This window comes from Vicia villosa, linkage group LG2 (assembly GCF_029867415.1).
Source record: "Vicia villosa cultivar HV-30 ecotype Madison, WI linkage group LG2, Vvil1.0, whole genome shotgun sequence".
In the NCBI taxonomy this organism is placed as follows: domain Eukaryota; kingdom Viridiplantae; phylum Streptophyta; class Magnoliopsida; order Fabales; family Fabaceae; genus Vicia; species Vicia villosa.
In genome coordinates, this window is record NC_081181.1 from 158,364,845 (window position 1) to 158,382,553 (window position 17,709).

At 33.3% G+C, this 17,709-nt stretch overlaps 1 protein-coding gene across 1 annotated transcript; it reads right to left on the reverse strand.

The window, feature by feature from the left end:
• Positions 1-1,825: 1,825 nt before the first annotated feature.
• LOC131647205 (alkane hydroxylase MAH1-like) lies at positions 1,826-3,469 on the reverse strand. Its single transcript, XM_058917117.1, has one exon. The coding sequence runs from the start codon at positions 3,426-3,428 to the stop codon at positions 1,905-1,907; it is 1,524 nt and encodes a 507-aa protein (XP_058773100.1). The 5' UTR covers positions 3,429-3,469; the 3' UTR covers positions 1,826-1,904.
• Between the last annotated feature and the right edge of the window lie 14,240 nt (positions 3,470-17,709).

The window sequence follows — 17,709 nt, forward strand, 5'->3', positions numbered from 1 at the left end:
ATGAAGATGAGAGAGAGAAATTGAATTGTAACAAACTTTTTCAACTAACTTTTCAATCTCAATTATGAAAGTAGGATTACAACAAACTGAACAAGCTTCAGTTTATATAGTACATCTCAAATGCAAACTAAAATAAAAGCAAATAAAATTAAAACTAAAATGACAAATGCTAATTAAATCTAAATTACAACTAACAAGAAACAGTCGGAACACAAACATAAGATTTATCTGTGTTTAATATAAGGCATAGCCAAAGTATAATGACTGGCGGATCCATCAAAGAAGAAAGGAAGGAAATTTAGTCGGTCGGGTTAGAGAAAAAACCAATCATGGAAGGTTTCCTTGAATTTTGTGTTGCTCCTTTACATTCAACTTATTCAAATGAATTTTATATTATTAGAAAATCAGAGAGACTTAACGTCTAAGCTCTTTCAATATCTCAATTTCTATATACCCAAGACATTATATTGTCAACTTGTTTAAGCATTCATTTCATGTTTCCTTTTCAATGCTTTAATACCTATAGCATGTGAGCACTGACAGATGAATAAATAAGAAAAGATATTTATAATTATCAGATCTTAATTTGAACTTTTCTTCCTACAATAATTTTAATCTTGTTTCGAAATCACTTTGAATTTTAAAGTTTGTTTGCTTAGTGCAACTTCCACCACCGACATTATATTATAGTACATATTGTATAATTCTGATTGTTTCAACATATTTTTTACTTGAACTTTCAACATGTAAAAATAATTTTTCCACAATTTTTTCACAACTTTTCTTTTTTATGTGGAAAATCAAACAAAACTATAATCATTGAACATATTCTTTTTTAAATAGACAATGTAATTATAGAGGAGTAAAAGGGGTACTCCGCCTGAAACACAAACGGAAAACATCTACAACTCAAAACAACTCAGCGGAAGATTATTCCAAATATAAAAAAATCTACATAGAGAAAATAAAAAAATACTATAATAATATAAAGACATAACATAAAAACTCTAAAACTCTAAAAAAAAAAAAAACATTCATTATGAAATAGAAACTCGAAAATGAGATTTTTATCGACATTTTACATTAAAAGTAACTTTACTCAATTTTTTGAGTTTGATAGATAAGAATTCACCTTTTATTAATTCAAGAGTAATATTTCATTTTTTCATATACACTTGTCAACTTATAAGTGAATCCATATCATAATGCATAACTTACCCATCTTTCTTTGTAAAAGTTACCTAGAAAAACCATAGTATTATGCATATAAGTATTTTTCATGTATTTGATACTCTTTGATACAATGCCCATAATATTTAAAGTGTACTCGTTTAAAAGAAACTATTATACACACACACACACACACATATATATATATATATATATATATATATATATATATATATATATATATATATATATATATATATATAGAAAATGGGTGATGCATTGACAGTGTAAAATAGTTTTACACTGTCAACCAATCACAACCATGTATCCAATTAAAGCCCTTTTTTATTTTAAATTTTTTTTAATGACATGGCAGATTTGTGGTTTTCTATTGGATGACATTGTAAAACTATTTTACACTGTCAGTGCATATCCATTAAACTCATATATATGTATATGTATAGATATATATATGTATATGTATATATATATATATATATATATATATATATATATATATATATGTATATATATATATATATATATATATATATATATATATATATATATATATATATATATATATATATATATATATATATATATATATATATATATATATATATATATATATATATATATATATCACCTGACAATAAATTGCGCCGCTATTTTTTTCAGATGACAAAATCAATCTTATTTTTATCTCTAAATATGGCATGCGGAAATCTCCATCAAATTTCTCTTTTTTTTATCCTAACCTTCAAACCATTTTTCATAAGAAGAACAATGGAAAGATTTGGGGTAGGAATATCACCTTTTACTACTTGAATATGATAGTTGCACAAAATAGCAATTGCTACCATCTTAATTTGAATGAATGCCAAGTCTTTTCCTAAGCAAGTCCTAGGTCCAGCATTAAAACTAATGAACTTGTAAGATGGTTCATGAACAATGCCCCCTCTCTCAGATATCCATCTCTCTGGCTTAAACTCCAAGCAATCTTTTCCCCATGTCTCTTCAACTCTCCCCATTGAATACAAAGAAAATAGTATGATGGCATTACGATTAACAACGTGTCCACTTGGAAGTATATCATCTTTGACTGCTTTCTTTCTCTCAAAGGGTACAGGAGGAAAAAGCCTTACAGTTTCACATATAGCAGCATGAAGATAAACTAGCTTTTTCACGTCATCAACCCCTAACTTGTTTTCAATATTAATAGTCCCAAAATTTTCTTTAATCTCTTGAAGAATTTTGGCTTCGACTAAAGGATGTGTAGCAATAAGATAAAAGAGCCATGTTAGTGCTGAAGTTATTGTATCTCTTCCTGCTATAAAGAGATTGGAAGCAGCATCTCTAAGAAACTTATCATCATGTGCTATTACTTGCGAACTCTTTTCAGCACTCATGAAAGTTGTTAACACATCAACCATTTCAACATTTTGTACTATACCTTTTCTTAGCTCCTCTCTTTTGGACTCTATATTAGCATATATAAATTGATCAAATTCTTTGCATGCTTTTGTCATCTTTTTCTCTTCACCAACTTGAAGTAGTTTTTGTAACATCCAAAAACTTCTTGGCATAACATGCCTATAGAATATGCATTTTTCTATTTGTTCAAAAGCCTTCTCACAAGCAACATCGGGGAATTCAATGGAAAGACAATTAGGATCACATCCAAGAATTACAGAACAAATGTTGTCGAATGTGAAACGGTTGAATACATCTTGCAAATCCACCACTGACCCTTGTTGTTGTAAATGGTCCAACAAAGGAATCAAACTTGTCTCCAACTTGTTTTGAATGACTTTCTCTTGAAAAAGTTGAAAGCCTCTTTGTTTAAAAACTGAGAGAAAAAGAGACCTGTTATATTTCCATGTATCTGAATCTGAGATAAATATCCCATTTCCAAAAGCTTCAAAAATATCACGAAACTCGTGACCTTTGACATAATTGTCAAAACACTTGCTAAGCATGTGATGAACATTGATGGGATCACTAGTAACCAAATAGTTCATGTTGGTAAACCATGGTCCCATGAACTCAGCAGTGCCCCTATGGTGCATTTTCAATTTCTCAGATAGGAAATCATGAAAATTCCACAAGTTACAAAAGAGTGTTGGTAACATGCCTAAAAAAGGATAATCTTTTAAAATGGGGTATTTGCAACATTTTTGTCTATGGCGGTGGATTTTGAAGATGATGAAAAGGAAGAAAAAGAGTGCACAAAGTATTGTTGTAGAACTCAACATGGCTTATTGTATATGACAAAATATTACCTTATTTGGATGTATGATTATGATATGTATGGACTAGTCCTTCCTTTATATAGGATTGAATGAGAAACAACGTCACTTTAAATGAATGAGTTCTATGACTGGTAGTTATCACTCATCATTGCATTCATCATTGCACTCTATCTATATTTTCCAACTCCTATTTATATTAATTATTACTTTGTGTAGTTAGGACCTTTAATTTATCTTATTATTGAAATACATATATCTTAATTTTATTGAATATATGTTAAATGGGTAAACCACCTATGTTTTTTAGAAAAATACTTGCATGAACACAAACATAACAAGTGGTTTTACAAACAACCAATCATAAATTTTTATTAATTAAAAAATAAAAATAATTTTTTCTCTCTCCTACTCAATCACAACCACTCCATGAATCCAATTAAAAAAGAAGTTAAATTTTAAATAAATTTAAAAATTTCTCTTTTCTTATTGGTTGTTCCTAAGACTATGTACAATGGTTACATTATTCAACACCCTACTTTTTCACTTTTTATCTTCCACATCATCTTCTCTCTCTTCCACCTAATAATTCAACACCTATTCAATTTTTTTTCACTACAATGGTTTTGTTTAATAAAATTCAACACCCTACCCCAAATCATATTCTTATTTTCTTTTAAAGTTTTGTTTTTATGATTATATATTAATATCTATTATCAATTAAAATTAAATTAAAATAATTAATATTTAAACTTTTTTTTTTAAATTTAATAATTTATTTATTTTTTCTAATTTTCTATTCTTAATTTTTTTTCTTGCAAGTAATAAATAAGAGATGTAAAAATAGTTATTTTTTAAACAATGATTTTTTTAAGGCTAAATAGAAAAAAAATTGAGAGAAAAAAGTGAATTTTTTTTATGAGTCCAAATCAAATGAACCAAGTCTCTATTTATAGAGGAAAAAAATAATGAATTTTGATAAAAATAAAAATAAATAAAAAATTTATTTACTATGAAATAATTAATTTTAAATGATTAAAAGAAAATAAAATCTAAATAATCACAACAACCAATAAAATTGTGTAAAGTGTTGCATGTGGCCCCACTTTTTTTTCATTCAACATGTTGAATCTTTTCAACACCAATTAATCCACATCACATTAAACACCTCATTCAACAAACCATTGTAGACATTCAACTATTGAATAATTTTTTCAACACCCTCATTGTAAATGGTCTAACACTAGTGATTTATGTTCGTATCCATGCAAATTTTTCTCAGTTTTTTATGGGGCACCCTAGGCTCCACCTAATATTATTCATAAACATGGGTGAATCTGTGTGCACAAATTATAGTTTATTTAATCTCTTTGACACATAATTTAAAATTATAGGAACTGCAAACACAAAAACCTTCAAATAAGATCTTGAAATAATAAATACTAAATTTTATTAAGATCAAGGATAAATGTATTTAAATACAATAAAAAATTATAATAAACTTTTACTCTAAAATAAAAATAAAATACAAAAAAGAAATTAAAAAATTGTGAAAAATATTATAATACAATTTTTAATTTTCTAAATAAATACGGATGATTTAAAAAGCCTTTGCGTATCATCTTTTATTACAAGTGGGGAGATGAACCTAAGGTATGGAAGTCTAGTCTTCCTGTATCATATCTTATTGCAAGTGGAGAGATGGACCTTATAAAGTATGGAAGTCTGGTTTGGAACATTAATAATGTAAGAAGAAGGACCCAAAGCAACTATTGTTAATTTCGTAAAATACTGGACACCAAAGTAATTATTGATTATATTTAAAAGAATAAAAGGGCGTGTTAATAATTATATAAAAAAATTTAAACAGATAAATCAGTTATTTAAAGCCACTTAATATATATGGTAAACATAAAACTATATTTAATACGATTGTAAAGTATTATTAAAATTTTAGTTAATATTAAGTATGGGATATAATGAATTTCCGTCGATTTCTGTTTTTTTTCTTAACCATAAGAAAATCAAGTCATGTAAATAATAAAAACATTCTGAATAAAGGTATAAAATTCAGCCCCAAAAACATGCGGATTTATATGAGTTATATGGGGGATTATTTTTCTCAACCTCAGTGGTGAGAGTCGTTTTATGTAATTTGAAATTGCTCTTCGTCTGTACAGGCGTCTCAAACTTTTGAGAAGTTCTGTATAAGAAATTGAAATAAGTTTCATTTGAGTCATAAATTTTTTTAAGGGGTTCTATTTAACTGTAAATTAGTCGTGAAATATAAGATTGACGGTCATTTTTATCATAGTTTAATTATGAAAAATGTGAGGTCATGTGCTCGGTGGCGAAATCATAAAAGTTATAAAGTATGGACAAAAATTTAAATACCGCAAATTTATTGTATATAATATATAAATAGTCATCAAACAGAATAAAAGAGATAAAAGATAACCTTACAATAGGGTGTTAAATAAAATCACGATGCAAATGTCATTTTCGACACTTTTTGCAGTGAATGTTCGAATAATACCAATATTGTTAAGTAACTTGAATCTCTCTCGCTCAGTGTACCATATCATCAAGTTATTGAACCACACATCGTTGATCTTATTACGCAATTTAGACTTTATAATCTTCATAGCTGAAAAAACTCTTTCAGCAAATGCAGTCAACACCGATAATATCAAAGTCAATTCAATAAATTTATAAATCAATGAAAATACCAAATAAGTTGCAACAAATACAATAATTTGCAATGTAATTAAACGATATATATTAGTGATATATATTAGTGAATATGTATACTCTTACTTGAATAATAAACTTTAAAAATATATTAATAAGCTTTAAAAATATTCCTATAGTCTACTAAGTTATTATAAATTATATCTTCATTATATTATGAATTGGTTTTTAATTAGTTCCTTAAGTTTCTAATAAATTATTATAAGTATATTTGAAATAATTCAATAGTAAATTTTCAATCCACTTTCCAATAGTTTTAGGGAATTCTCAAATTTTCAATTTAACTTTTTAGATGAATTATTAAAATAAAAAAAACTCAAACCTTCCATTAATCAAATTTTGAGGAAATTCAATAGCAGCTGAAAATCGTATATAAAAAATTGACAACACATGCAATAAACTAGAAAACAAATAAATCAAACTAAAAAGCGAGAAATAGAAAGCGATAATGTTCCTCCCCCACACTTAAACCAAACATTGTCCTCAATATTTTGATAGAAGGTGAATAAAGGAAAGACATAACCTGTATGGATGCTACTGGCGGGCTATCACGACCAAATCCGCTCTGCGTCCGGAGAAAATATTTTCTCCTATCATGCTCATTTTTTAGATGATCATCTATAGATCTTTCAACTATATATGGATGAGACGTGACAAGCGATCCATATCTTACTTTTTGCAAGTTCAAATAAAAGAAAACATATTAAATTGAAAACTCGTGGGTTGCCTCCCACATAGCGCTTTGTATAAAGTCGATGGCTCGACGGCCCAGGAGTGCAAGCACTCAAGGTGGTTCTCTCGAGAATGACTCCTCGGCTGAACTTTTAATAATCTTCATTTTCCATGGCCACTTATCAAGCCATCTCACATATCCCTCACCTTTTCTTTTCTTTCTCCTGCGGGGTGATTTATTCTTTTGAACTTGTGGTGGTGGTTATGGATCTATCTTGAGTATCAGCTTTTCAAGTTTGGGCTCAGAGATATTATCCACCACCTCAAAGGTTAACCTTACCCTCTTAACAGTAATGATATCCCTAGTTTCATGGTCCTCTAACTTTCTCTTTTTATGGGAGACTTCAAACAAGCGTGCACTAGTGTCGATATTTTCCAATACCTCCACATACATCTTAGATTGTGAGTTTATCGTAGCTTCCATAAACTTTGCGGGAAAGGAGTCGGTGGGGTATAGGGAGGAGGAATTACAATAGGTGTCTCCTTTTTTTCCTCTTCTACAACCTCCCTTTCGATGGTGTTGGTGGATTTTTCTCAGTCTCTACTCTTTTCTTGCCAGAACTCGCCTCAACCACATTATCACTATCCTCAACCTCATTATAACTCATCTTAGGATTTTCGATTTGTTTTTCACTACTAGTTGTTACAACATTCATATGCTCTTCAGGGAAGGGTCCTAGAGGGTTTTGTTCCAGCAGGGAGATTTAAGTCGCCAAGGCCTCGTTGTGGGTTGCTAGGGACTCGACCATAGTAGTCAGCTGCCTAAGGGTTTCATTAAGATGGGTACTTTGTTTGCTGAACTCGTCATTTTGGACAATTTGTGTCTCTACAAAGTGCTTCATCATAGATTCTAACCTAGAGTGAGTTAGCGCCTCATCGGAATCCTCCATTGATGCTTTGAAGTTGAAATTATGGGATTCTTGTTGTTCTTCAAAGTGGGTTGGAGTCGCATTTTATATTTCCACAAAGCGCTCCGTCATCATAGATATTTTAGTGAAATTTTCCATTAATATTTCAAGGTCGGATTTATAGGATTCTTGCGACTCCTCAAAATATTGGGTGTGGTGATTATAGAGGAAATTCAGTTGAGGATAAGTTAGTGTCGAATTGAAATCCCCAATTAACGTTTTGAGGTTGGAATTGTGGGATTCTTGAGACTCCTCGAAATGTTGGGATTGGCGGTTGAAGAGGTAGTTTGGGTGAGAGGGAGTTAGTGACGTATTGAAATTTTCCATTAGTATTTCGAGATCGGATTTTTGAGATTCTTGATATTCTTCGAAATACTGGGAGTCGGGGTTGTAGATAAAATTTGGGTAATCCATCTACCTAGGATTATAGGAATTTTTTTAATTTTTTAAATAATGTCTTAACCGTGGGATTTTGTTCTCGCTCGCCCACTCAAATCAAGGAACGCGTTTTGAAGACTAAAAAAATTCTAATTAATCCTAAAGCACTCTCCCTATATTTATGATTAATGCCTAGTTTTTACTATCTGGTTCGACCCCCACGCTCTCGTAGTGCCGGTTCGAACCTTAATAGATCTCTCACTCTCGAGACGAAAATCATGGTAAGTAACCTCTCACTCTCGTGACAGGGTTACCTAAATTAAATTTAAAAACTAAAACCAAAACAGAATTTAATAATAATAATTTAAGCCAACACAATAATTACCAAGTCTCGTCGGAGACGACGGTCCTCATACACCGGACTCAAAATAATTTAGCCAAACATTAAATTAAACTTAAACAAACTAAACATGGTAACTGAAATTAAAGACAACATGTTGATTAAATTAAACAAAGCAGTAAATAATAATAATAAGCAATACGATAAAGAAACATACAGGAATCTGAAATATATTGCAGAACAGAAATAACTGGAATTGATAAATTGGAACTTCAAGTCTACAATCCTCCATAAATACTGGTAGGATTTGTCATTCTGAAAATACAAACTGAATACGAAAAATAAACCTAAGACTAGTGTCGTGATAGTCCCCTGATGTGGAAGACTATCACTTTTACATGGTAGATTTCTGCCTAAAAACTAAACAAGGAAAAAAATCTAGCCGAGAAGAAGAGCCCCCTTATGTTGTTCACTACTTTGCTTTTATATCCCAAGATTTGTAACTGGCTTGGAGAATTTAGGGGAAGTGGAACTTACTTGCTGAAGAATCGGTAGCATTCAAAAATTTATGGAGCGAAAACGTTGGAGAAGTTGAACAGTTTCTAAACTGCACGTGTGTGGGAGAAAATTTTGGAAATTAGAAACAACGCTTGTGGCGGGGGCCACAAGCCAAGGGACGAACGTCCCTCTTTATTTACTTTGGGCGGGGGCCACTTGAAATAAGGGGGTGAGTGCCCCTTTTGTTTTTTTCATTTTTTTTAGCAATGTGCTAAGGGGTGGAGTCCACCATAGCAAGGGGTGGGCGCCCCACCTCATTTGCTTTTATTTTTTTAAAATTTTTTTCTTTCTTTTTTTTTCTTTTTCTTTTCTCTCTTTTTCTCTCCTTCCTCTTTTATTTTCATTTTTTCTTGCAGCCATTTTTTATAATTGAATATCTGAAACACGACAAAATATCGGCATAGTAAAACATAAACAAATAAAAATTAAATAAAACTCATGCGAATCAAGTCAAATATACGATAGAATTTTGTGCTATCATAGCACTTCAACGTTCAAGTCAGTTTAGGGTTTTTGATAAGTGTAAAGGAAGTAGAGATTAGAAATTATATGCCTTAGAATCCTTTGTGAAGGTATTAAGACACTAGAGATTAGAAGAGGAGGTTGAACGAGTGGGACTTGCTTTAATGGGGCTTCGTTCAACGCGGGGCGTTTAAAGATATAATATATTTTTTATTTTATATATGTGTATATATGTTAATAGTTGTATATTTTTTATAAACACTAACTCATAAACCTTTACAATCAGTATGTTTTTACTAGTTTATGCGAGGAAAATTTCCTGTAGAATATTTGTTTTTTCAATCCTGAAATCGAACAAACTGCACGCAGAAACCTCAGTAAAAACAGGAAAAAGAAACAAAGAGTCGAAGGATTAGATCTAGAAGAGTCTTCTATCTCGACACAACATAGAACAATGGCTAACATTATCAACAACAACAATGGAAGCGACAATTGTGACACACTGTGTCAACATAGTCCCTGTCGTCTAGCTCATCTCGCTATAACACAAAGGAATGTCCGACAAAGTGAAACAGAAACGGAATTATTGCAAACTTTGTATTCTAACTCTTTTGCAAGTTTAGATCATGAAGACCCGTACACGCACCTCACAAAATTCTACAAAATTTTTTGTACACTATGAGCTCCAAAAAATGAGGAAGAGGTGTATTCCTATGATTGTTTCCACACTCTTTTATTGAAAAAAGCAAATGACTGGTATCTAAATCGATCCAAGTCGACAATGACAAGATGGAACTTGTTGGAGGAAAAGTTCCTAAACAAATTCTTTCCTCGCAACAAACTCATCAAAGCCAAGACAACCATCACGATGTTTTCCAAAGGCGCAATAAAAACTCTTTGTGAAGCATGGGAAAGATACAAGTCCATGCTGAGAAGACGTCCATACCACGATTTTGACCAACTCACACAGATACACATCTTCGGGAATGAACTTTAATAACAACTACCAAAGTTGTTGCTAGATGGTACTTCTATAGGTTTTGATGTCCTAAAGTGAAGACGATGCAACAACAATCATTAAGTGAATGGCGCTTAGTGATCATGAAGGATAACACAACAGAAACCTCTCCTAAAGGAAGAATGGTTTCATAGGCCTAACAATGATGTCATTCTTAGTCAAAACAAATTGTTAACTCAAATTGTGGATGAAATAACCAAACAACTGAAAGAAATGCATGAAGTACCTCAACGAAGGGAGAATGCATTTTGTGAACTTTGCAACGGAGGTCATCCCACCAAATTTTCCCCTATTGATGGGAAAATAAATTATTTACGCAATCAAATCCTAAGAAATATTAGAATAACTCTCCACAGAACAACAATTTTAATCAAAGGTGGAGATTCGAGGTTGGTCCATCCAATAGACAAAATTTTTCAACATTATTCACAAGCACTTCCATAGAAGAAGAAAAAAAACAAATATGGAGAATATACTTACTCAGTTCATGCAGGCAGGCCCGACCCTGTGCTTGTGCAACAGGAGCCACAGCACAGAGCCTCAACTTTATAAGGGCCTCAAAATATATCAAATATATGCTACAGTTAAGATATTGTTTTGTGCCAAATATCATTGATCAATGCGAAAGCATACTACTAGTTCAAGGTTACGTTTTAAATAGAAACTAGGCGGTTCAAATTTAAAAGCGAAAATCTCCCTTTTTAAGGCACATATATATCTACTAAATTTAAAAGAGAAAATCTTTTAAGTTCTCTTATTTTACAATCTTTTTAAATAAGATATTATACATTGTTTGTTCTATTAATATTATTTTTATAAAGGATATATTATTTTAAAAAATTCTATTGTTATATTTTATTTTATAATAATATTGAGTTTAATTGTTATGCACTGTTAGTGTAAAATTTTTTACACTATTAATGCATCACAACCACTCAATTATATTATTTTTTTTAAATTAAAATAAAAGTCATACATTTTCAACAAATTAACGATTGTGATTCACTGACGGTGTAAAACTTCTTTACACCGTCGGTGTATTCCAATTAAATTCAATAATATATTACAAAATTAATAAATTAATTATTAATTTTAATTAAAACATTGCAATTAAAAGAATTATTACATTTTTTTAATAATTTCACTTAATCTAATTTAATATAATATTTAGAGAGTTTTATATTTTTTTTTCACAAATTTAATTTCTTTCATGCTACTATAGTGTTTTAAAAATTGGATCAAATCGATCAGTCGAATCGATTGAATCGGAAATTGGAGGGTCATTGATCTAGTCTAATTGTTAGATCGGATAAACTATTAAATTGATGAAAACTTGTCAGAATCGATAAAAATTGACGAACCGACGAGTTAAATGCTTGCTTTATTTTTTTTAAGACAAAACATCGATGTTTTGAATTTGATAATTTTTTTTTAAAATAATTAAATTAAAATATAAGTAGACTTTGTTAGAAAATTATTTGGAACAACTTTTACTCCTTAGAATTAGATTTATTATACATAACAATATTTTGTTATTCGATTTATCTATTATATATTATTCAAAATGATTTTCTTAAAAACAAAATCACCATGTTTGATCGGTTTAATAACTATATAATTTTGTTATAAACAATATTTTATTCAACCGAGTTATCTACTTTAAGATGATTTTCTCATGCAATTGGACCAGTAACTCAGTGGTTTAACTAATAAACCAATAACTCAGGACACTCACTAGTTTGATGATCGGTTTGATTTTTAAAACATGACTACTTTATTAACTACTAATGAAATCTTTATATATTATTTTTTTTTAAAAATCATTAGTATATATTTTATTTTATAAAAGGTCTATTTAAAATATTAGATCAGGACCTCTTAATTGTTTGGGCCGGCCCTGCATGCAGTGTCTATGGTCAGCCATAAAAATACTAAAGCCTCCATTAAAAACATTGCAACACAGTAGTTTGTATAATGAGTGAGAGTCTAGTGAGAGAGCGTGTGAGTGTTCCACCATCATCTGGTTTTCATTGAGTTTCTACTATTGACCGGCAAGAGAAGATGAAGCAGAGTTCAGGGGAGGATGCTTGGCACAGAGTCAAGGGAAGGAAGATTAGAGGAGACGCAAGGCCAGCTTGGGATATAGTGAGAAAGGACATTGAGGCGGCAAGGAAGGTGGTAACTACTATTTTCATCACTGACTTCGAAGAAAATTGGTGTGCAAGGGATCTGTTCTTAGAGTTCAAAGATTTGGGGCTGATAGAGGAGATCGTGATCCCACCCAAAAGGGATTGGAGAGGGCTTAAATTCGGGTTCGTAAGATTCATTAACGTGACGGACGAGAAGTTGTTGGAGACGAAGATGAACAATGTCTGGCTTGAGGGAGTCAAACTGAGTGCCAACATATCAAGGATCAAGAGGAAAGAACTGCAGAGTAATTCCAAGCTAGCGACAACAGAGCCACAACAGAATGCACCTAAACGGGTTTCAACATTTGATAAGGATACTTTGGTTGTCTCAAAAGTTAACAAGGCAGGAGGGGAGGCAGGTCCTTCTAAAACTTATGCAGATGTTACAAAGGGTCTGAAGGAGAAGTCTTTAGAGGAGTTGAAGGAGGCTAACCTAATGCTTTTTTATACTTCTAATGAAGCTGAAAAACAAAGATTTTCCAGAGCAAAAGTGGGCGTGACAAGGAAACCTGGAGATGCTTTTTTGGTCGCAAACAGCCTGTTGGAGGAGGGCATTTTCACCATAACTGCAACACCCCTGGGACCTAGTTTATGCCTCTTAGAGGAGAATGTCGTTGGTGACTTAGAGTTTCTGATAAAAGAAGGGAATGATTGGCTAAAGTTTTGGTTCGAACAGGTTAGGGAATGGAAGGTTGAAGATGCCGAATGCGCCAGAGTCGCGTATGTTTCAATCTACGGTGTGCCCTGTTACATCAGAAACAACAAATTCATGGAAACCCTTCTCGCAGACTTTGGAAAAATGTTAAACCCAGAAACTTTGAATCAAAGGCCTAGCAGGTTAGATGTTTTAAAGATTATGATCTACACAAATCACCTGGAGCCATTAAGAAGCAGAGTAAGGGCTTGTGTAGATGGGGTTCAGTTCAACATCTTGATAATCGAAGATCAGATCTGGGATTCTGGGGATACGGCTGATTGTTCTTCGCGAAGCCTTTCGTCGTCGGAGGAGGTGGTATCAGATTCGGAGCAAGGCTCATACGGAGGAGAATCGGAGACGACACGGCAAGAGGCGGCAAGGCGGGGAGATTCGCTAAAACCCATAAAATCTGGGAAGTTGAACAGACTCATTAATTGTGATAGCGACGTAGGAGAAGAAAACCTGCAAAAGAAAGATTTTGGGACTCAATTCAACACAGGCTACGTAGATAACATTAATTACTTGCAGAAAGAAGAGGTAAGCTTAGCTTGCGTTTCGGAGAGCAGATGTACTACAGATGCTATTTCCATGACTACCGCAAGTGCAGCGGCGGATCTGGATTCTGAAGAAAGGGAAAAAAGCTTTTTTAACAAGGTGATTGAAGGGGTGGGCCCAGGCGGCTTGATTATCAACAACAATAATTTTTTAATTAAAAAAGAGATAGAAGAAGGAAGCCACGTGAACCTTTTAATTGAGAATGAGAAAGTTGAGGGATGTCACGTGAATCCCATGAGGAAAGTGTGTGAGGTGGTCCCCACCCAAGTGGCTGCCCCTATTTCCCTTGTTAATGCAGAATCTAAGTTGACGTGGATGGAGGATAACGCAATTAGTAAAGTGGGCCAAGGTGAGAGTGTGTTTTGTAACAAAGTGGGTCATGTCGATATACACTCTCCTATATCATTGGGCAAAGGCAAACACGTTGATAGTAAAGAGGTGAGTTTGGCAATTACATGCATGCATGAGCGGAAAAACTCCAACAGGAAAATTTCTAAACTTTCAAAGAATCATGCGGTGCCGATTAGGAAAGCGCTCAAGCACTCAAAGATAAAAGACACAAATATCAAAGGGAAACAAGGATTATGTTTTGATGACCATTGCAAGAGGATAAAAAATTGCAAAAAATCTAGAAATAAAATAAGAGAGGTGTTAGACCTAGGGGAGCAAACTCAACATTTCACTTATCCTGTAGGCATTCGTCTGCAAGATGGGAAGGAGTCAGTAGGTGAACATCATGGAGAAGCTCATGATTCTAATAAGAAAACTCTTTTCTTAAAGTCGAACTTTCTGTCTGGAGGACTACCCTTAACATGTGACTCCATTTCTAGTGCCGACATATCAAATTGCAACAGAAGAATTTCAAATGGTGTGTTGAATAAGGCGGCGGAGGGGCTGTGGAATTCTATGGTCAAGCTAGGCATTAAGAATATTTCAGACAATTTTGATCCAATAGTTAAAATAAAGGAGATGGAAGTGAGGGATAACAAAGGGGGAGAGGAGTTGAAGGGGACCAATAACCATTCTATCCAATGATTATTTTTTCTCTAAACTTAAGAGGAGGAGGTAGTCGGGCCAAGAGGAAGAGAGTAGGTTATCACATATAAAAAGGAGACGTTGATGTTTGTTTTATACAAGAGACGAAACTAAGTGGATTGGAGAGTAATGTAGTGAAAGAAATGTGGGGTGATAATCAAGTGGAGTGGTCTTTTTTGGATGCTAATGGTGCGTCGGGTGGCATCCTCACTATGTGGAAGAAGGATTTTCTCAACCTTGTTTTTAGTTTTCGCGGTGAGGGATTCTTAGGTCTTTGTGCGGAAAAGGAAGGTAAACTCATTTACTTTGTGAATGTTTATGCTTCTTGTGATGTGAACACGAGGAAGAGATCGTGGGAGAGGATTTGTGAGTTCAAAAATTGTAATGTTAAAGGCTCGTGGTGCATTGGAGGAGATTTTAATTCTATTACATCGGTAGAAGAAAGAGTTGGGAGTTCAAGTCATAACTATAGGAGGGAGATAATGGTTTTCAAAGATTTCATAGAGGAAATGGAGTTGGTGGATCTTCCTACGATAGGAGGCAAGTTCACTTGGATTAGAAGCAATGGAAAGTCTATGAGTAGGATTGATAGATTTCTTCTATCGGATTGTTTCGTTGAGGATTGGAAGGTGGAGGGACAATACATAGGCGAGAGGGATGTGTCCGATCACACGCCTATTTGGTTGAAAGACAATAGAAAGAATTGGGGCCCAAAACCTTTCAAGTTCAATAATATGTGGTTCAAACATGAAGATTTTGATATCTTTGTGAAGGAGGAATGGGAGAAGTTAGTAGTCAAAGGAAGAGGTGATTATTGCTTGGTCGAAAAGTTGAAAACTCTTAAAAACCGGATTGTTTGGTGGAACAAGAGTGTCTATGGGTGGATTGATCTCAAAATCAATAGTGATGCGAGGGAGATGCACTCTTTAGATAACATGTTTGTTCATTTTGCAGGTAATGTTCCGGATGACGTAGTTACTAAAAGATTTAAAGTAGCGGAGGATTTTTGGGATAACATAAATAAGCGGGAAGGTTTTCTTAGATTGAAGTCGAGACAACTTTGGCTTTCCGAAGGTGACGACAACACTCGTTTTTTTCACAATTCTTTAAAGGAAAGGAGAAGAAGGAATGTCATTTGTTCTATTGAAGCTACGGAGGGAAGACTAGAGGGTGTTGATGAAATTAAAGAGCACACATTCACTTTGAGAAGTTATTCAAAGAAGATTGTTTGTTAAGACCGGAACTTAGAGGGATCAATCTCAACACTTTGTCGTTGGATGAAGCATCGGCTTTAGAGAGACCGTTTGAAGAAGATGAAGTGAAGGAAGCTATTTGGTCTTGTGATGGCAACAAAAGTCCGGGGCCGGATGGTTTCTCTTTGGAGTTCTACAAAAGGAATTGGATCATCATTAAAGAAGACTTTATGAAGTGTTGCAACGACTTTTATCACAAAGGTACCCTTGTTAAATCCATTACCTCGTCTTTTCTTGATCTAATTCCTAAAAAGAAGAATCCGCAAGATTTGTCCGAATATCGTCCCATTTGCTTAGTGGGGAGTATTTATAAGATCATTGCAAAGATGCTAGCGGCTAGAATGAGATGTATAGTGGATAAATTGGTCTCCAATAATCAAACCGCTTTTGTTCCGGGTAGAAGTATGATGGATGGAGTGCTTATGGTTAATGAAATCCTTGATTGGGCTAAGAGGAAGAAAAAGGGGTGTTTACTTCTTAAAGTGGACTTCGAAAAGGCGTATGACTCAATATCTTGGAATTATTTAAGGTGGATTTTGGTGAAAATGGGTTTTGGCAAAAGATGGATGAAATGGATGGAATCTAGCATCTTTACCAATTACATGTACGTGATGGTAAATGGAAGCGCAACTAGAGAATTCAAGGTTCAAAGAGGCTTGCGTCAAGGAGATCCTATGTCTCCCTTCTTGTTTGTTCTTGCTATGGAAGGTTTGACGGCTTTAACCAAAAAATCCGTGGAGGTGGGTGACTTTAAACCTTTCAAGTATGGGGTCGATGACTTTGTGGACATTCTCCAATTTGCGGATGACACCATCATTCTAGGAGAACCTACATTTGACAACCTTTGGAGTTTAAAAGTGTTATTGAGAGGTTTTGAATTGGCATCCGGTTTGAAAATCAATTTCCATAAAAGCAACTTATATGGGAAGCATGTAGGTGATTGGTTTTTTAATTCGGCAACCACCTTTCTTGCATGTAGAAAAGGTTGTTTCCCATTTAAATTCCTTGGTATTTGGGTGGGTGAAGGCGCGCACAAGAAGAAGGTGTGGCAAGAGGTGATAGATAACATTAAAACAAGACTTTCTACATGGAAAGGAAGAAACATATCCATTGGTGGGAGGGCTACTCTCATTGGCTCCGTGCTTAATGCTATTCCTATTTTTACACTTTCATTTTACAAAGCGCCAAACAAAATCATTCAAGCCATAAGAAGTCTCCTTAGCAATTTTTTGTGGTGCGGGAATACTAAATCTAGATGTATTCATTGGGTGAAGTGGGAGAATGTGTGCAAGCCTAAAGAGAAAGGAGGCTTAGGAATTAGAGATGTGGGAGATATGAACAAATCCCTTCTTCTTAAATGGAAGTGGAGAATTTTAAAGGAAGATAATGCAATTTGGAGTAAGTTCTTACT

Excerpts from the sequence above, each read along its gene's own strand:
- LOC131647205 (XM_058917117.1), bottom strand. The coding sequence starts at position 3,428 with ATGTTGAGTTCTACAACAATACTTTGTGCACTCTTTTTCTTCCTTTTC.